We start from the raw sequence: 25,846 nt of genomic DNA on the forward strand, positions 1-25,846 counted from the left end.
AAATAAAACACTCTAAAAAATAAAACTAGTAAAAAAAAGTCCCCTATAATTTTAGACCAAACAATATTTAGAACAAAAAAGTATTTATCCCAACTAAACATTTTAGCACAAATCAGAATTTTGTCAAATGACAATTATATTAAATAAAAATTAGTTTAAATAATTATTAGGACAAACAAGAATTATAATAAAGATTAGACCAAATTAAAATTAGTTCAAATGAAATTTAGACCACATAAATTTTATGACAAATAACAACTAAGTTAAATGAATATTAGGTCACATAATATTTAGAACAAATAAATATTAGGCTAAATAAAAATTGTATTACATAAAGATTATAGATCAAAGAAAAATGTGGCCGCATAAAAAGTATGTTATATAAAAATTATATACTGAATAAGAATTATGCCATATGATAATAAGTTTAAATAAAAATTAAGTCAAATGTCGATTAAGCCAAATGATAATTATGTCAAATGATGATAAGGCCATAAAAAAATAAGGACAAATATAGTTTAGGCAAAAAAAGAATTAGGTTACATAAAGATTAGACCAAATGAAAATTAGCTCAATTGCCGATTGAACTAAATCAGAATTATATAAAATTCAGATTAGTTCACATAAGAATTAGGTCAAATAATGATTAGTCCGAATAAGAATTTGGATATATTACGTTTGTGATAATTAAATTTAGGCAATTTAAAATTTAGAGAATATTCATACACCTCCTCAAATTGATCTTTGATGGTTCTTTCAGTCTATACAGATCCATTTTAATGGAAATAATTGTATTCATCTTTAATAGTAAAATTCATGAAAAGCTCAAAATTCATTGAACCGCATAATAACGAATATAATCGATCATTTATTGTAATTACTATATATATATATCATAAAATTGATTAATTATATTTTATTAATTTAAATATATATGATTGCTCGATTGAATATGTGAAACATGTTTATTTGGAAGCTGATATTCATTGTGGATATGAAAGGAGATTACGTCAATAGACACCACGAATCTGTTTTTGATGCATTAATCATCGTTTTTGTTGCATTTATCCATTGTTTGATAAAATTAATGGTCAACCAATGCAAAATGCGATTGGCATGAAATATATACAGAATGTTGTGTGTGTCATTCCTTGATAGAACAGTATGGAAACGCACTAAATTCATATATATATATATTAGTATTTATAAAGTATATCCTATATTTTCATTCCAACATTCAGAATCCAAATGAAAACAATTTATAACAATCTATTTTCTCTCTTTTTCCTCTCATATATAACGAATGGATTTATGAGTTGTATTACTGCATAAAATACACACAATAGAATGTTTGAACAATTTTTTTTGCAAATAAATCAAATTTACCAATTGAATTTACACTGGAAATAATTTATTTTCAAATTAAGAGGCTGCAGTCGATTTTAGATGTTTAAAATAACACGAAAAAAACTTGTTATTAATTCAATATACTTAACTCAAAATGAGTTACAACAAAAATGAATTCAATTTTTTTTTCTTTGAAGTGATTAAAATTTCAAAACATTTGAAATAATAGAGAATATATATACTTCAAAATGGAATGTACTATGAAAATCTGTTGAATTGATTTTGATTCAAAATTTTAATATGAATAAAAATTATTACTTTAGAAATGGTATATAACTGTTATATATATATATGAATTATATATTTATAGAGTGACAATGTTTAGTGGAAAGTAAAAGATTAAAAATTTAGTGATTTGAATTAGTGATTATTGAATATTTCAGAGAATATCTATATGAAACAATATATGAAATATACAAGTTCTATATGCCATTATTTTTTCACTTCAACTGGTCGAAATAACGAGGCCAGTTTAGCATAACGTAAATTCTGTGCTCGCAACTTCGATCAGCTGTGCGACAAACGATAAAGGCAAATAATACAAACGATCCCTGGAACTAGAAACCAACTCGTACGACCTATGCGACAAGCCACTCTACTAGATTGACAATCTCGTTAGAAAATAAAGTCTCACTTCGCCAACCAAGTTTTATAATAGGTTCTGATAACATATATACTTTTTAATTATTCTTTTTATTTTACACATATATAGCTTTACATTGAAAATATATTTTCTATATTTGTTTTATTTATTCATTTGTTTCATTTTAATAAAAAAAAAAGATCCATCCTTCAATTATATATATATACAAATTTTATTTACTGCTCGACTGGGAGTTTATTCGTTTATGTCGAAATAAAACAATTAACGAGTTGCTCTAATTGTTAATTTAAAGTTTTAATTTTAATCTCATATAAATAAAGCCGAACTCGAGAGGTCTTTCTGTGAAAAAAAATGTTTCCTCTTCTCTAATTAAATATTGGATGTTGGTAAAAACCGTTTTTATTATTACACAAAATAATTATAAAAAAAAAACAAATTTTTATTTATTCTAAACTGGAACTAAATTTACGATTTTCACAATATTTTATTAAATCTTTCGCAACGAAATTAATTTCAACATTTATTTTTAACTACAAATTTTTTTATAATTCAAATTTTTTTTTAGAAAAATTAGTTCGAAAAACTAAAACAAGAATTATATTTATAAAACCGTTATTTTTCAAGGAATTTCTATATTTCAGAAATTATCCTTAAAAATAAATAATTCTTCTTTTTTATTTGAGATTTAATGAAAAAATTCTACATAAATTTTCTTTATTCTTAGAAAATTATTCATTTCCCTTTACAATAAAAAATACAATTTTATTTTTCACTATAACAAGGGAATAAATGGTAATGCATTTCAGTTATAGAATAAGCAGTTAATGGTCATGAAATGGATAACAGTATTGGGGTAAAACCAATACAAACTAATGTAATTGCTTCGTAATCAACATTAATTGTTTGATATATTATGTATAGTATACTAAATTTAAAAATTCTCAAAATTAAAAAATTTAAGAATTTTTAAACAAAATTAAATTTTTTTTACATTAAATCAACAAACTAAGAGGCCTTGAAACCAATATAGAAATAAATAACATTTACATAATCGAAAATAATTTTTCTTTTTTTTTTTATTTAGAAAGGAAAAGAAAAATAACTGCAATGGATAAGACGTTGATAAAGAAATGGAGATGGAGAATGTGAAATCCTTTGGCTCAAAAGATGAAAAACCAACCGTATTCTCGACATTGAGATCTTACTCTCAAAGGTATTCAACAAATCTACATAACATGAAATGGAATCTTTGGTCTGACCCATCTCCTCTTTTTCTTGACATGAAATGCAATTTTTTTTTTTACCTTTACACAACTCTTCATATCTATTATCTATCGATTTTCAATAACTGCAATTTTATTAACCCAAGTAGATATACCTAAACTTGTAATTTTATTAACAATATATAAATCTGTAATTTTATATTGCCTCTGCTCGAGAGTAAATTATATATAATTTCAGAATGAATCTCAAAGAAAATAAATTTCAAGATGAATCAGAAGGAAATATTTTCCATTTTTTCGATTTATATACAAAGACTGTAATTACTTCACCGTCCGAAAAAATTCAACTTTTTTTTTGACCCACAAAAAAATCCAACATTTTTGGAAACTAGGACCCAAAAAAAAAATACTCGTGTCTGATCGTTTTGCTAGATCAAGTCATTTGTGGTTTTTAAGGGTGAAAACAGCTCCTAAATAAAAAGTGACAAGATATCTTTTAAAAATTATTAATATTTTATAAAATATGGTATCTGAGGGTTTTCGGGGTCGCTGATTATTAATCTGATGTCAGATTTTCAAAATTCAAAATGACGGATTTAATATGGCGGTCAAAATTTCAAAAAGTTACTAAATTTTTTTTACACCTTGATATCTAGAGGTTTTTTGGGTCGCTGATGACGAATCTGATGTTAAATTGTCAAAATTCAAAATGGCGGATATAAAATAAAAAATTAATAACTTTTTAAAAATTGGATCGCCATATTGGATCCGCCATTTTAAATTTTGAAAATCTGATATCAGATTAATAATCAGTGACCCCGAAAACCCCCAGATACCAAGTTTTATAAAATATTAATAATTTTTAAAAAATATCTTATCACTTTTTATTTAGGGGTTGTTTTCACTCCTAAAAACCACAAACGACTTGATCTAGCAAAACGGCCAGATACGGGTATTTTTTTTTTTGGGTCCTAGTTTCCGAAAATGTTAAATTTTTTTGTGGGTCAAAAATTGTGTCGGACGGTGCTTTATTTGTTTAAAAAAAATTTTCATTTAATTAAAAATGTTATAAAATAAAAGTGTTTTCAAAAGAAAAACCCTTAACAAAAAATTAATAAGCTATAGGTTAAAGATATTTTTTTTTCCCCCAAGATGAAGGAATTGACCGGATACATTTTGAAAAGCAGGAAGTAATGAAGCATGCATTTAATATAGATATATTTTAGACAATAATTTCTCTGCAAAGGTAAGGTCTTATCTCTACTCTAAAGCCGCAGTTATGAATGTCGAGACGAAAGCTGGCTGCTAGCCAGGAGGACTTACTATATGGCTCTGAAAGCATTTCAGACCTCTAAAGCTAACAATGTTCTTCTGAAATTTCTAAGATCACTGCCTATCAAACATTACCTACTTCAATGTCTACGCTCTCTTTTTCAAAAATCGAAATCAAATGTTTCACTGAATTTCAAACTAATTTAAGGGATGCATGAATATTCATTGGATTACACTTGTTAAAATTTTAAGATTCATGAATAAGCTCTAAAATTAATTTGTTAGAATTTTCATTTGACAGAATTTCATTATCTACTCTCTAAATCTGAATAAATTAAAATTTTTAACCAATTTGAATTTGTAACTCACTTTTTGCTTATAAATTAGTAAAAAATTAATTCAAAAACATCGAATTTTCAAAAGTTATAATTTCCATTAAAACTTTTATTAAAGAAAATTTCTAATTGAACTAATTTTTAATTAAAAGAATTGTCATTTAATAGAAATTCTACTTAGCTGAATATTTTAAAGTGAGAGAATTTATATTTGACCGAAATTTCATTTGATCAAATTTTTACTTGTCCAAATTGTCATTTGATAAAACTGTTAATTTACATTTGATAGAAGCGTTGCCAAAAGTATACATTTAAATTATATTAGAAAATAATCAAAGACTGTTTTGGAATATGTGATATTTAATTATTTCACACGGAGAAAATTTGTTCCGAGAGTTTTACTGAACTTAGTTCGGTAAAATTGGAATATAATAGCAAAACGGTAATTTTTTAAGAATTAGTACAGTAAAATGAATTTCATAAAACTGTAATGCAAAAGGCATAAAATATTATATCAAAATATTTTCAATACCATAGTTATTAAAAAAAAATAAAAAAAATAAAGAAAAATTTTGAAATGAATAGGTAATTATAAAGCAAGAAAAAAAACCTCCTTTCAAAGACAGAATTTTTGCAAAAAAATTTCATTGAAATTATTATTTCATTCAGTAAAGATCATGAAATTCCATACAATGACTATAGAAATTCCTTTCTCATCTGGGAAATTAGGTGACACTATTCGAGTATATCTGAACAAAGGGGAGATGTAATGAAAGTAAAATTTAATTGGCGAAAGATGAGAATCGATTTTCCTCCAAGGGATTCCGCTGCTCCTTCATGCACATTTTTACTTTATATACCTAAATTATATGGGGGATTATTCCTCAATCGCCCCAGTCAGAAATTAAAAGTTCTTAGATCGGCTTGATACATTGGTATAAAAAATCCCTAAAATATTAATTCAAATCAAATCAGTATAACTACAACAATACTTAATGGATTTTAATTTTTAAATAGAACTTTTTAAAGGATTTTTCCTGGAGTTTTCAATGACAAAAAAATTTAACCCCATTTTCCTCAAAATCAACCCTTATTATTATTTAATTTTGATCCATTTTGGTATTTAAAAAATAAAATTTATTTTTATTCGAAAGATCAAATTCTTTATTAATTTTGACAAAAATTATCTCTTTCTACAAAGTTTTTTTTTTGGAATTCATTAATATTTCAGGGATTTTTCATTTTCATATATGTATACACTGAAAAAAAGTATCATTGATTCAAGAAAATCATTTAATTGTCCGTATTTGATTCACTAATTTTTTTAATTCAAGAAAATTTACTTCAAACTTAGTAAAATTTTCTTGGTTTAAGAAAATATTGAATCAAATACAGACAAGTAAATGGATTTTCTTGATTCAATACTGTTTTTTTTTCAGTGCAGGACAAAAATTTATCAAAGTATCAAGTTAAACCAAAAACTTTTAATTTCCGACTGGGGTGATTGAGGAATAATTCTCCATATATACGCATATATATGTATAATATAAAAAATGAAAAAAGTGAATGTAAAAAAATCGTCTACAAATGCTTTCATAAGAAAGCTCTTTTCTTGCATTTATATTCTTTTGCCTCGCAAAAAGAAAGATATTAATAATATAGTGAATTAAATAATTGCAATAGAAACGAAAAACGCTGCGGAAAAAGCGAATGGAGCTATATCTAGGTACTTTAATTAAAGGAAAAAACTATTAAAGTAAAAAGTCCTGTGCAATGTAATAATATCTTTATAAAATGTCTGGAAAAACAAGCGTAAAAAAATAAAGTCAAAATAAAAACTCAAGGAGGGAATTTATATCCTATAATTCAAAAATTGTTTTAGTATCATCAGATTATTTATATTTTTATATCGAATGAACTTGGTAAGTGATTAGTTTTCGACAATGGCTTTCAGAAAGTATATATATATATACATTCTGCATAGTGAAGCGGAGAATTAGCTTTGCTAAAGCATTGATCGTTTCCGCGTTCTATACACACCCGATAAGCCAAATAAATTGAGCACTATCTCCCGGAATAAGTTACATCGTTTCTCAATTATACAATGTCGACCTTTGAAATTCCGAATTATATTTCAATGCCTTTGAGAAATAAATTAACAATTCAGTGTGATTTTTTCCGTAACTAAACTAAATATTGAGACAGGCAGATTTCTTATTTCAATAAAACATATAAAAATTAAATAAATAAGATCTACACTCACTTGACGCAGCCGGGTTCAAAGCCGCCAAGGGTCAAGAGTTAATAATTTAATAAAAATTACCGCGGGCGCCAGTCGACTGAAGGTCGCCAAAAATATATAATATCAAATTATTAGATTTTACGTTAATTACCTTCAACTAGAGCAAGAGAAATATAATTACAGAGTGGGTAAAATGGGAGAACCCAAAAGAATAAAATGAGCGAGTTCAATCAGTCGATTTAATCAATATAATAGATGATCTACTTACAATTAACGTCTATAATAGATTAATTTTCCATAATTTGTCAAGTAAATCTTCCTAAGTCGACACAATATGAACACTCACTCACATACAAGTTAAATTTTCAAATATAATTTTATACGTCTATTGACATTAACGATCGATCCAAGAGTGCCATGTGCCCAACAAGCACGCAGTTTTACGGCGTCCCGTGAAACGCATGCGTTCCATTTCTCATAGATCTCCAGGATCGAATCGATAACGAAAGGACCCTAAATATCAACCTTATTCAAAATTTGAGTGTTATGTTTCAATAAAATGATATTGTCACATCACCGTAACATTTTTTTATATTTATTTATGTAAAATTAATTTTTTTAAAATACATTTGTAAATAAATAATTGTTTTTAAATAAACAAATATTTGTAAACTAATATTTGTAAATAAACAATTATTTATAAATAAACAAAGGCAGTCCCAAATTATACGCACAAAGTTCATCGTATCGAGTGTCAAATACAGTTCTAAAATATATACATCGAAGTGTCATCATTGATAACAAGTTAAAATATTACATATTCAGAAGTTTTCGTCAGTTACGGTCCTGCCTAAAAAATATCAGTGTCAATGCGGTAATAAAAATTTTACAACTTAGAAAATATAATCTTAGGAGACCCGGTGTTCGAAAAAGGGAAAAACTAATAGAAGAATCTTCACAGATTATTTAAAGGTAAAATATGAACCTTTTAAAAACAAGGATTTATTTGATTGTATAACACTAATTGTTAAGAACATTTAAAATTTTTTAAATAAATAATTTTTATATTATATTTCTATTCATTCATTTAATAAACCTCTTCCCAACTTAGTTAATTTAACTAAGTTAAATTGAGGAAATTAGAATAGGGAACAATTATAAGTTCAGATTAGTTAAAATTAATATTTATTTAAAATATGACATAACAATATAATATCCTGTCACAATATATTTTATACACATTGCAAATTTTTTTAAAAAAATATTTCACGTATGGTCAACAACTCCTTTCTCTCGCGTTTATTATCGAAATTTTCTTATGATTTAAAATTTATTACACACAGTCGATAATCCTTCTCTATTTTCACTCTTTGTCACTGACATTAATAATTATTATTTCCATTTTCATTAAACTATAGAATAATGTTCGCGCTCATTGAGAACAGGAAAAAAAAGCTTTCCCAATAATTGCAATATATTATTAAATTGCTATTCAATATTATTAATTAGATTAATAAAATTACTAATCTATAAATGAAATTATTAAAATTAATATTTAAAATTTCAGTATTTAAAAAAATTTGTTTAAAATTTCCATGACATTATTATTGTTAAATAATTTTTTTTTTTAATTAATTATTATTTTAAATTACAAGCAATGAGAGTTATACGTCAAAGTGTATAGTATTGTGTCTTATTCTCCTTTTCCTGAGTTAACACTCCCCTTTCTTGAACGTTTCTATATGGACTTTTAGAGTTCTGTTTGGATTCATTACAAAGAGTACCTGCAACGAGTTTCCGTTGGTTCTGGAAAGTAATTCCGGCAATAAAGACGCCTTTTAAGAGTACTACGTGCCAGCTTTTAAAATTAATGTTCTGAACGGGGCATATAATAAGTTTCGAAAAACGCCTGATCACTGAAATACGAATTAGAGTTTAAGAAAAATCTATATCATATTAACCGAAGTACAATACTTCTAATAAAAAAAAATCAATATTGCAATACGAGCAAAGTAATATTTCATATAATACTTGAAATATAATTGTGCTCAAGTTTTTAAAGAATCCTTATAGAAAATTAGCAATTTAAGAAAAATTTACATAAAAACGATTTTCTATTTTACCGAATCTTCATATTTTTGTATGTAAAAATTTTTATTCGACAAAATTCTTAATTAGAATTTTTATTTGATAGAACTTTCATTTGTCCGAACAAACATCAAAAGGAAATGTATATATTATATATATTTCATCGTAAATTTCAAACTTTACCAATCACAAGTTTCTTGATAATATTTCTGATTGCGTTTATTTTTAAATTCAAGTCAAAGTACTTTCTGACAAAAGTTTGTTCTGACAAATATATAGATAGATTCGATGAAATATATATTTTACTACATATTAAATAAAATTCAAATAAACAGAAACTCTGTTTATCCATATATCCGATCATACACCCGGTCGAAACATTTCAGCGGGAGTTTAATAAAAATTTATAATAATTTTTATATTTAATTAATATATAAATAAAATAATCATAATTTTGTTATAGAAATTCTGTTAAATAGGAATTTAGTTAATGATAATATTGTTACGGAAGTATTCAGATAAATGGAAATTCGATAAAAGAACAATTATAATAATAAAAATTATTCTTTCGTTTAAAAATAATATTAATTGAAATTACAGACTCACGAAACTAAATAACATTTATTATTTTAATAATTGTACGAAAAGAACATTAATTACAAATTATAATATAAACGGATCAACGACGATCAATTGACAGTGAAAACGGGGATTATAATCCAATTGGTATAAAACAAAACGTCTAAAAAGTAAAAGACCCTTCGTCGACTCTGTAAAACACAAAAGTGCCGCTCTGTATCTGAACGACCGATATTTATATCCCCAAAGCGTGAACAACGATCTGGTCTGGAGGGGGAAACTGTATGCGCAGAGCCACATTCAATTAGAGTAGACGATGCGCACCCCAGTGGCGAGGGAAACACGGTCTTTCTACACCGTCCGTGCGTTTGCCTGTGGTCTTAGAGCGTGATATGATTATTTTCGATCATGCGCATTTGGAAATCATAATTTATTTTGACAATAAGATATTCACATTCTTTATACATTATAAAGTATATTTTATAAAATTCTCCTAAATAAAAATTCAATAATTTTCAATTTATTATTAACTTAAAGGTAGTAAATTGATTTCATAAAGCGGATAAAAACGTTGCATCTCAAGAATTTTATACGCATTTTGGTATCAATTTTATAACCTTTAAGTTATCTTTGTTATCACAAAAATTCCGACGAGCGAAATGTGGAGAATATTCATACGTTCCAGATATTCATCTTAAAATAATTATTTTAATAAATAAATATAATAATAAATTTATAAGATAACGAAACTTCAAATAAAAATTTAATCCACTAGGAATTTGAACTAATGAGTTTTGAGGAAATATTAATGAGTCTCAATGCTGCAGTATAATAGTCCTTAAACATTTTTTTTCCACAAAATAGAGTTTCGATCTTGTGAATGTTTCTATATATATATATAATAGCAGTAGCGACTTCATTACTTTTGTGAGAGTTTAAAGGAAATTCAAGATTTTGTCTTGCGTATATAAGATCCAAAAGGCTTCTAAGTAAATCTCAGACTTAATGTTCCTTATTTATAAACAAGAAGAAGAGACCCTCTAATTTGCGCCATTGTGCGCACATTTATGGCATCTTCCTTCAAGTTTCCGGTGAGAATGTCTGAAGGATTTCCACCTTTATATATATATACGGCAACCTTCACACTTTATCTTGGATTTGGCGGGCTTCCAACTTTGCAACCCCACACACTTATTTATATCAAGTGCCGGTAAATAAGAACCATTCACGCTTGTTATTTGTTACAAGTTATATATATATATATACTAGGGGGGCTTCGCCCCCCTGCGCGCTTCGCGCGCCAACCCCCTATTTTTTATTTTTTATTGGTTTTGTAGATGTTTGAGTTAATGTTTAAATAATTTCTGGAATTTAAAACTATTATTAATATTTTATTATTTATTTCTTCAAATGTTATTTACGATTTTTATTAACAATAATTTTTATTATTTTTAATTTTTAAAACAAAATTTATCTAATTTTTTAAATTTTCCTTCAAAGTTTGACCTACATTTTGAAGTTATGTTTGTTTCTTTGTCTTTTTGCACCAAATTTTCGCCTAAATTTTGAGGTTATGTTTGTTTCTTGGTCGTTTCCCGACAAAATAACTTAACCTTAAAATTTATATCAATTTCGGCGGAAAATCCACCTCTCCTTTAACGTAAGGAAGGAGGGGGGGCTTGCGTCTATATTCACAGTCTTGAATATAGACTTGAATATATAGTCTTCAGGTCATTTTTGGCAGGAAATCTACCTCCACTTGCTATATTTAGAGGCTTGAAACGAACATAACTTCAAAATTTAGGTGATTTTTGGTGGGAAATACGGAGAGAGGGTAAGGGAGGGGGGAGGACCTGCGGCCCTATTCAGAGTCTTGTAACGAACGTAACCTTAAAATTTAGGTCATTTTTTGCGCGGAAGGGGGAGGAGAGGGGGGGGGACTTGCAGCTATATTCAGATGGGTCATTCCATATCAAATGTAACCAAATATTGTACTATCCATGTAAAAAACATGGGTTGGCTCACCCTTACCTAACCTTGTCAAAAACATGTGTTGGGTACACTTGACACGGAATGACCCATCCTTGTCAACATTTCTGAAACAGCGGCGGCGGCGAAATTTTTTTATAATATGGGTCATTCTACATGAAGTGTAACCAACCCATGTTTTTGATATGGTTAGTAGTTTTTGGCGGAGGAGGGGAAATGAGAGGAGGGAGGGGGGACTTGGGCTATATTTAGAGCCTCGAAACGAACATAACCTCAAAATTTAGGTCATTTCTGGCGGGGGAGGGGACAAAATTTCAAAATTTTAGGTCAAAATTTGCTGAAACAGCGGCGGCGGCGAAATCTTTTTATAATATAGTAATGATATATATATTTAAGTATAAACAACCTATCCCACTATTATCGAATGTTCACTCTTTCATAATATATATATATTTTTTTTTGCATAATACAAATCGAACACTGAATTTTTCTCGATACTTTCCCTTATTGTCAGTCGCACACTTGACATCCTCGTGTACAGAGCGAGAAGGGTGAGAAAACAGAAATCGATAATGGGACAAGAATTTATAAACATTTTTCACATCTGACATTCACTATACAAGAAAGTTGTATTTTCCATGACAAGACGACAAATCTGTCACAATAAAATTGAAATATATATTTTATATTATAATATTATTATTATTATTATTTAAATAAAAAATTAATGTAAGAAATACGAGAGAAGAAATAATCGCATTTGTAATAAAACTAATTTTCTTTCCCCGTGCCTTTGATCATGGACCAAATATTTTCTCTCCCTTTCTGTATGAAAATCTCTTGGGCTATTATATTTTCTCCATTCTATTCTGAAAAGCCAAATTTTTCCTTCGAAAATTAATCCACTCTGTTGATTACATAATTTAAAATTGAAAGTACACGAGGCTGTTTCCCTCATCTCACATTTTTTTTTTTTTTTTTTTGTATAACTAATTTTATTCGCTCGTTATTTATTTAAAGCTGACCTGTTTTTCAAGATGAATAAGTTTGATCTTGGTACATATTTTTGAAATATCGAAAAAAATTCATCAATATGAGAATAGAAGAAATGATTGTAAATTTATTTTAACAATGATAATTAATTAATTTTATGAATTTATTTTATAATAGTTAAAGAACAAAAAAAAATTTTTTCATTGGCTGCAGTGTTCATAAGTGAAATACAACTAAAATAATCTCTATCAGAAAATTAAATCTTTATTCTGCTATATTAAAAGTTTGGAAAAAATCCATCTCTAACAATTTTTTATAATAGGTTCGGAATTTCTCAAAAAGGATTACATAAAACTTTCAAAAAGTAATTAATTTTCAATATTAAATTTTTCTTAAAAAATGAAAAAATTTTTTTTCCCTTCTACCAGAATCGGGCACAAGTTAAATTCTTATAAAAAATATTTTTCACGGTGAAAACAATCCACAAAAAACTTTTGAGCATAAAAAAGTGGGGTTTTTGAGTAATTTCAATTTTTTTTTAAATGGCCGCCATTTTGTTATTTTTGAACATTTTTTAATTTTTCCAACGGATTTTGAAAGAAAAATTAAAGCTCTTTTAAATGCAAAAAGAAAAAATGAGATAGTATCTAAATTACTTATAATAAACTCAAGAGGCAGAAACAAGAAATATAAACACAAAACAAACAATAAAAATAAATAAATAATATTAATAATAAAAATAAAAAAAATTCAAAAACTAATCATAAAAATAAATAAATATTAATAATAAAAATCAAAAGGAAGAATAAAAAAATTTCTATTCCACTATATATGCTTTTGCAATGAACCTCTTTTTACTTTTCTAGGAAAATTGTAAAAAGTGTCAAACTATTTCACAAATTCCATTTCAATGTATATGTTTCTCATTTGTAGTAAAACAGTTTCAGGGGAGAATGTGAAAAGTCCTATACGAAGCCAACTGGAAACTCTCCAATAACTTTAAAGTTTAGATCCTTCCTAACTGGACGAAAGTGAAATTCGTGTATATGTAGATATGTAGAAAACTATACCAAACGATCATGCATAAATGTCCCATGAACTTTCAATGTGTATATTTAAACTTTTAAATTATATTATTTATCACCAAAGAAGTATAAAGAACTCCTTTTCAACTTTAATATTACTTTTAAGCTCAAGTAACTTTGAAATTCACCCTTGTAATTGCGACTTTTATTACCGTTATCAGCCAACCTGCTGCACATGTTAAAAAGAAAAATTACATTTCATTTAGACATGTATTTTTCATATCAAATTGAAAATTGCTTCCATATAATTGCGGATGTATCTATATGTATATATCATTTTTCTGATTATGAAAATTATAATTTTTAAAAATTATATATTTTTTATTTACTAAAAAATAAAAGGAGGTGCATGAATATTTTACAAATCTGATTTTAGTTCAAAATTTTCATTGGCAATCGAATATTAAACTGAATTTTTTTTGAACCGAATTTTTTATCACAAATTAATTAAGAATTTATTTTTTAATTTAAACTGATTTACAAAAAATTTCTGATAAAAATTTATATTTAAGTATATTAAAGTAAAAATCTGTATTGATCCTACTATTTAAATTATACTCGATAAAATCGACTTTATGTATTTCGATTAAAAAATCAAACTAATGATTTTTACATAAAATATTCGTACGTTCAATTAATTAAATTATTTACCTATTCATTGAACAGAAAATATAAATTTACGCTCTCAATAATCAGAGATCAATATATGTAAGAAAAAGATTAAAAAAGTCTCTTTTTCAGCATAATAGTTTTTTTTTAAATTTAGAACATTTATACATGACCAATTAACAATTGGAAAAAAAAAATTTTAATTTTTAAAAATTATTTATTTAAGTCCATATACATTTTGCATATGATCAATAAAATTTGTTCCTATTAAAATATTTTAAAACTGAACAGATTTAACAGACCTTGATGGTTTATTTTCTTCAAAAAATAATTCGTACCATCAGCATCGCTGGGATTTTTAAACAAGTACACCGTTTTTTAAATATGGTTATTTTGTTTAAAAAATAATTTTCACTTTTTTAAAACAAATAACCATTAAAAACAGTGCACTTGTTTAAAAATCCCAGCGATGCTGATGGTACAAATTATTTTCTAAAGAAAATCTCTGTTATAAATCTGATCATTTTTACAAAATTTTAAGGAAAGCGATATGAAAAATATTTTAATCATATATGCAAAATGTATAAATAAATAATTTTTGTAAAGACATTTGTACATCTCACAAATTTTGAGTATACTCAGAATTTTTCAAAAATTTTACTAATTTTGATTCGATTTGCTCATAGGGAATTTTCAAATGATTGGAAGAATTTTTGAAATTCTTTATGAACAAAGCCAATCAAAATTAGTGAAACCTCTGACAAATTCCAGGTATACTGAGAATTTGTGAGATGTACCTTAAGTTTCAAATTTCTTTTTCTTAAAAATTTATATCTGTTCTTTCAGCGAATATTACTATAATAAATTTTTGAAGGTCAATTAAATATTTTTATCTTGAGGTTTGCATTCTTGGGTTTAAACATTTTTTAAATGCAATACCTCTAATTAAATATTTTAAGGGAACTTGCTTCTATAACGAACAATTCTGAAATGATGCTTCAACTCATTGGACGATGCGGTATATGAAATGAGGTTGACGTTACATTACAACACAGCTCTATAATTCCGGGCAAATGAAGCGACCCGAGCTAAATATCGCAAAAGCCTTGTTTTCCACCCTCTCAGAGTTGCAACCTCAGCTGCCACTTTACAATAAAGATACACAAGTTACCCTACAGGGATCATTTAACCCCCCCCCCCCCCCCAGTCTCAGACATATCGCTATTCTGTGCAAATAAAGTGCTTTTTCTGCAAAACTTCTTAAAGAAATCCACTACACACTCGAGTACACTTTCTAAGAATACTTTTTATTTGCGCATGTACATTTGTTTAGTAATTCGTGACACAGAAAAAACATCGTATCAATTTTAGTTTTTGTACAGTTCTTAATTTGAAAAGCTTCAGAAATGAAATTCTTCATTTGGAATTACGCTAAAAGAACACCGCACCATTTACATGAGAATTTGGGGTCCGGTGAAATTTTCTGCAACTTTGAACTTTTGTAGTTTTTGACCTCCTGAACAAAAAATGTAAATGGCAAAATTCCAAAAAATGGACAGATTTTTTAAAAATTGAGGTTTAAGTTTAAAAAATAATGTTAAAAGCGAAAAAAAATTCAAAAATGAGTAAAACCAAAACAACTAAACAAACTTTCTTAAAACTCGTTAAAAAAATAATTTTTAAACCTTTTTTCGCCAGTCTGCATCCGGTATTTTGAATTTTAAAAAACTATCATTGAATTCGTAATTAGCGACCCCGAAAACCCCCGAGTAACAAGATTTAAGGGAATTCAATGTATTTAAAAAATCTTCGGCCATTTTGGATCCGCCATTTTGGATTTTCAAAAATTGACATCGAATTCGTAATGAGCGACCCCAAAAACCCTTGAGTAGCGAATTTTAAGACAGTTTGTTTACTTCTTTTGGTTTTACTCATTTTTGAATTTTTTTCGCTTGTAACACTATTTTTTAAACTTAAACCTCAATTTTTAAAAAATCTGTCCATTTTGAATTTTGCCATTTACATTTTTTGTTCAGGAGGTCAAAAACTACAAACTTATAAAGTTGCAGAAAATTTCACCGGACCCCAAATTCCCATGTAAATGGTGCGGGGTTCTTTATCAAAATGAAACAGGAAAGATTCATTTTGACGTTTGAGAATAAGAAAACCCAGATAGCACGTAAGCTTGCAGCAAGCTTGCCGCGCAATATTGCCAACCTTGCACGGAAAACTTGCCGCAAGCTTCAAATTTCCCACTTGACCCAAGCTTACATGGTAAGCTTATCAAAAGATTGCAGTGTAAGGTTACTGCAAGATTGCACAATAAGCTTACTGAGCAATCTTGCGATAATCTTATTGTGCAATCTTGCAGTAATCTTACACTGCAATCTTTTGGTAAGCTTACCATGCAAGCTTGGGTCAGGTGGGTAATTTGAAGCTTGCGGCGAGTTTGCCGTGCAAGGTTGGCAATATTGCGCGGCAAGCTTGCTGCAAACTTACGTGCTATCTGAGAAAGGGGAAAATTTTGTCAACGAATAATTTTGCAAAAATACGCAAAATATAATAATTACCTGCCGTAAATAACATACTAGACTTAATTTATTTTATTGAAAACTGCTTGTAATTGCGTAATAAAGTGAAATATGTTTTGAGGTTAGAAAAATGAAAACATTTGTTTTGCACAACGGAAACGTTACTGCCAACTTAAATAATGGCACTAAATTGCAAAACTTATAAAATCTAATTACTATTTAAATGAATAATCACAACATATTGACGGTGCGTTTACAATTCACATATTTTTAATTATTTAAAATTATTTTTTTATCCAAATAATTATTGAAACCACAATCAATCACAAAATAATTATACAATTGAAATAACAATGACGTACAAAAATAATAGATATTAAACTGCAGACGACAAAAAACTGATAACAGTTACCAGAGTTCGAAATGTAAATTACTATGTGCAATTTATAGTAAAACGTCCAAAATGTGACATCTTTTTCGGGTAAGTTTTTTTTAAAGGCGTTTACACACCTTACTAGTTTTTGATGAACAAAAAAAAAAAAAATAAATGTAATTTTTTGTCTACAGTTTAATATCTATTATTTCTGTACATCATTATTTCAAATGCATAATTATTTTATGATTGATGGTGATTTTAATAATCGTTTGGATTAAAAAAATAATTTTAAATATTCAAAAATATCCAAATTGTAAACTCACCTTTAATAGATTGTGAAAACCACCAAAACATATTATTATCAAAATGTTGCATAATATTATCCAAATTTTAGAATCAAATTAATACCTTTAGGAAAACTGTGTTAATTAATGTAAAATTGTGTTGCATGAAAATAAAAGAAAAATTTTAATTTACTCACCCTGAATGGTACCACTGTAGGAATGTGTAGAGTCAAATTTTATTGGTCCATTAGTACCTTCAAAAACAGCATCCTTCGCGAAAAGATCTGAATCGCGAGTCAATCTCATTGTCCATTGTCTGTAATAAGAAGTTAAAAAAAAAAATTATTTAAAAGTAATGTACTAAAAAAAAACAAATATTCACAAAGTAAAAAAAATTATTTTCTTTTTCTCAATAATTGTCTCGATATATTGATTAAACAATCATTTTAACAAGATAAAAAGCGTTATTGAACTTTTCGAAATTTCCACTAGAATTATATATACTCGGTTAAGGAAAGGAAACCTTAGAAAAATAAAAGAGAGGCATAAATGGCTTCGGCCATGGACACGTGGAAGAATTTCTTGCATTCGTAAGCTCTAAGAGCTTATACGCAAAGCTTTTATACTTGTTTCTCCAGTATCTTTCCGTCCCGTGAGAAACTATCCCTTTTCCGGTTTATCCCTCATCCACGCCGGAAGAAGTTAAAGGTAAAATATTCCACCTGGGTCTCATGTTGGAATCTGTTCTCATATATTAATAAAATACATATTCCTCCATCCAGTTTAATTTCATGAAAATTCAAGACGTGAAACTAAATTATTATTAATTTAAATTAATTATTTATATAATTGAATATAATTTATCTTTATATTTCACTAAAAAAAAAAAAAAAATGTCAAAAAGAGAAATTAAACCATTTTCTCTATGACACTTTACAAAGTAACCATTAAAAAATAATTACGCACCAACTCTAAATTTTTCATCTTAAATTTCTCTTTTAAATTCTAAAGATAAAACAATGAATAATTTACATTCCCCTTATACACACTACTTCAAGTTAAGCCGTGTCAAATGGTTTCTCGTCCTCTTTTGCACCTTTAATCACATTCTCAAGTGTCTTGACACTTAACACTTTAGATGTCTCAAGTTAAATAAAAAAAAAAAAAAAAAAATAAGACAATTTTTTTTTATTGTAAAATTTACGCGCAATCAATTTTCTTTTATGAACAATTGTTAAATTTTCCCAGGGAATTTTTGATTAAATTAGCCGCGTGATCTGGATTGATTTTCTTGAAAGAGAGAGAGATATAGAGGGAGTGAGAAATTCTCAACGTTCAACTTATTCTAGGAAGTACAAAGCATTAATCACTTTAACACCCCTACAAGTGAACTTAGATAATTCACTTGTAGAGAGATAATAAATTAAACGCTCAACACTCAGTCAACTATTTATTTTTAAGAACAATTTTTATTTCAATCATGCACGAGATATTAATAATAAAGATAATGAAGAAAAATGGATCTATCATATATGTGATTTGTACGCGAATCACAACGATAATTTTTGGAAAAAACAATTATAACTTTTATCATCGCAAAACAAATCAACTTAGGGAAAAAAAAAGTAACGCAATTAAATATCCTAAAGTGATGGACGTTGTAAAGCAAATTAACCAGATAAGCCTCCAATGTCACAATTTTTATTCTATTAGTGTTTTAAAGCCACTGAATTGAATCATTGAAAAGTGAGTCTAGGTTATGTGAAAACTTACCTATAATTCGAAACTAATTTAAAAAGTCATTTAGCTACTTAATTTTTTAATAACAATAACAATTTAAAGTATTTTTTTCCCTCTAAATTTTAGATAAACGACGTTTCAGCCTGCCTGATTTGAAATATTCTTTTAAAAAAGTTATAAATAAAAATTATATTTATTATTAAAATTAAAAAAAAAATAGTAATGATTTTTTTTTTAACTTTTTTTGGACGATTTTACATTTTTAACGTTTAAGAATGTGCTTGTTGTATAATCTGTAAGTCTGATCAAAAGCAGAATTTAACAAGTGAAATCTTAGAGCGCGTGAAGACAATTAACAATGCACTCATGCTAAGTAAATTCATGTTAGACGAAAGTACGACGAAATCGAGTTAGTATACTTAGAACATATAAGGCAAACATATAACATCCGACAGCTCCACTTTGACCTTTTTGCTCTTTAAAGTTTACAACTTCTTGAAAGTGCGCTTACAATTTCTACTCTCCTCTTATTTTTATTACATCTATTTAGCTTTGACAATTTTCCAGCTCCTATATATATATAAATTTATATTATCGTATACAGACAAATGTTTTTTTGCGAAAAACATAGCATGCAAAAGACCGATATCACCGAAATAACATTAGGCTCAGTTTTCCGTGCACTATACACAGACACGATTTTTAATTTTTCAAAAAAAAAAAAATAATTTCCTTTTTTTTCTTCTTTTTTCAAAACAAAAATTTTATGTAAAAAATAATGCTAAAATCCGTAACGATTAGAAAACAAATTATTTTTTAAAACAGGAAATTTTTTATCTAAAAAATGTATTTTTTTACCGTCATATAATGGTTATAATTATTGAATAAAAAATTCCCTGGAAATGGCCACTGAAAATTGTTACGGAAATTTCGATAAACTTTTTTCATATAATTTAGCAGAAAAAGTCGGTATTTCAATAGAACTGAATTAAAATTATTGTCTTTATTACTTAAGAGTGTCAAACGGTCTCTGAAATTCTTAGGCATTTAATTATCGTCCTATAAAAATATTTTTTCAAAATCGGACAAAATACAAAGGATCCTTATGTTAAGAACTTCCTAAATTCGAAAGATTGTGTTAATCCATACAGATTTTATAAAAAGGAATTCAAATTTATATATTTTTACGTGTAGATTACAAAAAAAATATAGCGAGGACGATTAGAGTTGATGGTCCTGGTGCTGTCAGGAAAGAACTGAAAAAATCATGAATTTTCTCCCAAAAACGAAGAAAATTTTATCTAAAGGGCTTCAAATTTATTCATTTTTACGAATTTTTGTGTGTATATTATAGAAATAATTTTAAAAATTTTCAAAATTCAAAATGGCGGATCCAATATGGCGGACAATTTTTTTTAAATTGATCATATCCGCTCGAAACTGGTTACTCAGGGGTTTTCGGGGTCGCTGATTACGAATCCAATGCCAGTTTTTCAAAATTCAAAATGGCGGATCCAATATAGCGGACAATTTTGTTAAAATTGATCAAATTGATCACAGACACACACACACACACACACACAAAAGCGCCATTTTGAATTATAAAAATCCAAAGTCATATTCATAAACAGCGACATCAAAAACACCGTAGTAACAAGTTTCAAGCAAATCCGAACAATTTTTTATTTTGTCATCCGCCATTTTGAATTTTGAAAGTCCAACGTCATATTCGTAATCAGCGACCTCAAAAACCCCCAAATAACAAGTTTTAAGCAAATCCGATCAATTTTTCATTTTGTCATCCGCCATATTGGATCCGCCATTTTGAATTTTGATAATCCAACATCATATTCGTAACGAGCGACTCAAAAACCCCCCGAGTAACAAGTTTCAAGCCATTCCTATAAATTTTTCATTTTCTTATCCGCCATTTTGAATTTTTCATTTTCTTATCCGCCATATTGGATCCGCCATTTTGAATTTTTCATTTTCTTATCCGCCATATTGGATCCGCCATTTTGAATTTTGAAAATCTAACGTCATATTCGTAATCAGCGCCTCCAAAAACCCACGAGTTACAAGTTTCAAGGAAATCCGATCAATTTTTCATTTTGTCATCCGCCAATTTGAATGTTGAAAATCTGATGCCAGATTCGTAATCAGCGACCCCGAAAACTTTATAGACATTATTGTTAGGTTATTTCCTATTGTTGTTTAGTCACAATTACATTTATTGTAAAAAAAATGCTATTTTTAAACTTAATTTGTTTACAACATTTATTTTATTTATAAAAAACACTTTTTTATTGTAGTTATATTGTAATAGATATTCTAAAATACATTTTAAATACATTTTGTTACTGAAATGTGTAAAATAGTGGCTGAAGTATTCAAAAAAGTGCAAGAAAAAAGGTGACACTCAGGAGTGTCATTATGCCGCAAAGGGTTAAAAGGACTTTTTTCTGTAAAAATTATATGCATTAATTTTTATTAAAAAACATTATAATTAAATATATTAAAAATAATAAATTTAACGCTTATAATTTTTTTTACTGTTTTCTAAACATTTTCTTATAATAATGCATTTTAAATGAAAGCGCCTTTTTCTACCAATGAGAGAGTAGTAGTAGCGCAAGCGCAGTTGCGTTTGGTAACGGTTATTGATAATTAAACAGATTCCTAACCTAAAAGTTTTGTTTGTTTACTTTTATAAATAGTACAAATAAAACGACTGTAAGTAATAAACAGAATAATTTTAATTCAGTTAAGCTATGAAAAACTGAGTTTTTATGCTAAGTTATATGGAAAAAAATTCTTGTTGATATTTCCAACAGAAATTTCCGCAATAGTTTCCAGTGGTTAATTCTCGAAAACTTTTTCACGTGAAATAGGGTAAAAGGTACAGTGACCGACACCCTGACAGTGAACGACACCTGCTATTAAAAATGATAATAACTATATAGAAATAATAATATTTAATTAAATATCACTAGTAAATTAATTAATATACAATATTTAGAAACTGATACAGTTGTCACAAAATTTTATATGTTTATATTTTCCTTAATATTTTACTTTCTAGAAAACTAATCTCAAAAAATTTGCTTTATTTATTACAAATTTTATAAATATGAAGAAATTTTTAAATAATTATATTTAAAAAGCAACTTCTTTTGTACATTAAGTCTGAATAATAAAATTTGTGATATTATTAATAAATATCATGTTACTTAAATAGTAGTTTAAGGGCCAGTTTCACCAACTCCGGTTAAAAGTTAATCAGCGATTAAATATACCTAATCGACCAATCATGAACGGTTAAATTGGCTTTAATCGTTGATTAACTTTTAATCGGAGTTGCGGTGAAACTGGCCCTAAATATTTTTCATTTTATTGATGGATGTCGTTCACTGTTTTCATACCATACATTTTTAAATTAATATTATAAACTCTTATCAAAATATTTTTTAATTTTAAACTTATGTACTATAAATTTTAACCCAAATCTTTTATTTGAAATTTATTTTATAACTAAATCTTTAATAAATTTTGATAAAATGTCATTTAAAGTTGAAAGTTTGCCCAGGGTGACGGTCACTGTACTCGTTACCCTATCTTTAAAGATAAAACTTCAAAGAATTTTTCATTAAAAAAAAAAAATAAATTTCTCTAAAATTCGTTGATCATAAACGTTGTGATCTTCAGTATTCTTGTGAAATAAAAATTGTACCAAAAAATGTTGTACTTGAAATAAATATATCGAATTCGATAGAGTGAGGCATTTTTTCCAGACACCATACAAGTTCTTCTTCAGTGGTGCTAAAGATAATTAGATGAAAAATTACAGGTGTATCAAGTAACTGAATATTCAACACAAATGAGATTAGAGAGGCGGGTAATTTTTCACTGTCAGTGTCAGTGTATAAAGCTCGAGAGAAATAAAACATGAAACAGACAAAAAAAAAGAGAAAAGAGAGATAGAGAGTGAAAAAAAAGAGAAATATATTGGTGTGAAATTGCGATGAATCAGTGGGGAATATATAGAATTTTTGTATTATATATACGAATCAGATAAAAAAAGAAAATCAAGCAGTGGGTCGACAGATGCAATTTCATATATATATATATATATATATATATATATATATATATATATATGATGGGACCAAAACTGAAACTTCCTGCATCCATACGGACATTTATTCCAATTTGCAATTTTCTCGTATGGTAGCAATTTTGTTCGAACGATAGAGATCTAACAGCATTGAATCTATTTTCCTACGATCGTCAGAGTAAATATGCAGGTTCTATATAGTAAAACTTAACGATCCCGGACGTTACAACTTTAGTATGAGCAACGCGGGCAAACAGTTTTCCTATATAACAGACGATCCAGTTCGTGACACGATATAATTTCAGGTCTCGAATATAACCTGGATTTTGAGAATAAAGTGGTTCAGAGAAAATCTATGAGCGTCATTTATATTTACATTGAGGATGCTGAAGAATACGTAACATTTAAAAAAAAAAAAAAAAAACCTTTTAAATTTGGATAAATATATTTTTTTCGTTCTTTAAACAAAATGATATACGTATTTTTTTAAAAAAAATTTAAAGTGCCTAAATTCTCGAATTATGAATTTTTTTAAATTTGGGTTTTTCGTCTTTTAAAAGTAGCCATATTTTTAATTGCATTTAGGAATTTTTGTCCAGAGAAAAAAAATTTCGGGTTTTCTTTAACTTTCGAAATATGTTAACGAAATTTTTTTTTTTATTTTTATATAAAAAATAACAATTATTATATAAACAAATTAATTTTTCTTTCTTTAAATTTAGACTCTATTTTTTTTCTTTGCTTTTTTTACTTACCTGAAAGTACTAAAAAGATTTTGCAAAAAGTTTTAAAATGGTCCTGACAATCTTTTTTGTTTAAATAATTTGTTTAAATTTTTTTTTTTTTATTTGTTGTCTTATTTTTCGAAACAAAAATTGTAGTTTGCTTTTCTATAAGTAAATTGAAGGATATCATAGCGGACAAAAAAAAATTCTAATTTAAAATATAAAAAAAAGGAAAAAATTATTTCTTAAACAAATTATTTAAACAAAAAGGATCATCAGGATCACTAAAACTTTTTGCAAAATCTTCTCACTACTTACAGGTATGTAAAAATAAAAAGAACATTGGGTCCAAAATTAAAATTAAATTAATTTGTTTATAACAAATTACGTCGATGAATTTCACAACTTAAAAAATAATAACTAGTTTTTTGTCTACAAATTTTATTTTTCAAAAAATTATTGATCAAAAAAGTTGCAAAAAATTTTTTTAGATTAAAAATAATAATAATAATAATTAGCATAGAAAAATATTTTTTCTTCTCACTCGTTGATCATCATAAACGTTTTGAACTTTACCGACGTAAAAAATTGCATTTTTTAAATTAAATGTATTAATTTTTTCTTTTGAAATTAAAAATGCATCCTTGGAAAAAATATATATTACATTTTTTTTAAATATAATAAACTTCTTTTATATGTTAGGTTATAAATTATCTATTAGCATATTATATTTTATGCTAGTTTCCATTTCTGTCAGAAAATCCCCTCAAATTATTATTATCTTATCAAATTTGAAATGCGGGCTTTGAGCAATTAAACTACACCAAGCTCGCGTCTTGGATGCATGCCAAATGTATTTTTAAATATTGTGCAATATACGCTACAATAATTAAAATAATTGTTTCAAAAGTAATATTTTTAATTTAAAAAAAATTTTTAAATTAAAACCCTATACGAGAGTGTTAAATATATTTAAAATTTACTGCGCTTAATTATTGTGTATTATATTTTAATAATTATTTTTCTTTTTATTTTCTTATAATGTATATGTAGTCCAAAAAAACTGCGGGGAAAGTTATAAAATATTTATAATAAATTTAGTAAATGTCAATTATACTAAACATTACTATTCAGTAGACAGTGACTAATTTCTTTAAAGTGTCTTATCTAATTATAATAATTACCACTTGTCTTTATCTTCTAAAAGATCTAAAACCCAGTAAATGGATAAATGAAAAAAAAAAAATACTTTCTTGTTTGGGAAAGTTACTCTCAAAAAGATATAAAGGAGTATAAACTTTTTTTAATATTACTTAATAATAGAGAATAGTTTAGAAAAATTTTTTTTTATAACTTTCAACCATAATAAAATTCAAGTTTGGTTACAGTAAACAAAAAAAAAAAAAAGGTATTAATCGTCAATTTCAACTAAAAAGGAAATAAGGAAATGGAACCACTTTTCATGTCGTAGACCTTCATATTCAAGTATAAAGGCTTTGTTTTTAGGAAGAAAAAAACAATGACATAAAAGAAGTACCCTCATATATGCACATATGATGAAGTCGACCTTTTTAAACGTAACCTTGTATCTACCCGCGTATGAGAAATGTTACTGAGTTATTTTATATACAAAGAATATAAAATATACAC

The 25,846-nt window shown here is 26.9% G+C and overlaps 1 protein-coding gene across 3 annotated transcripts in view; it reads right to left on the reverse strand.

The window, feature by feature from the left end:
- LOC127283644 (disintegrin and metalloproteinase domain-containing protein 10-like) overlaps positions 1–25,846 on the reverse strand; it is a 170,120-nt gene that overhangs the window by 83,686 nt on the left and 60,588 nt on the right. For 2 of the 3 annotated variants that reach the window (XM_051308645.1, XM_051308648.1), the window contains exon 4: positions 17,815–17,933. In XM_051308645.1, the coding sequence (XP_051164602.1) occupies positions 17,815–17,933 (119 nt within the window). Of the gene's footprint in view, positions 1–7,351; positions 7,499–17,814; positions 17,934–25,846 lie in introns of those variants that run through there. The other variant, XM_051308646.1, reaches the window with a different exon arrangement.

Source organism: Leptopilina boulardi, unplaced genomic scaffold, assembly GCF_019393585.1.
Source record: "Leptopilina boulardi isolate dan_hultmark-lab unplaced genomic scaffold, ZJU_Lbou_2.1 LbouV2_310, whole genome shotgun sequence".
Lineage (NCBI taxonomy): Eukaryota > Metazoa > Arthropoda > Insecta > Hymenoptera > Figitidae > Leptopilina > Leptopilina boulardi.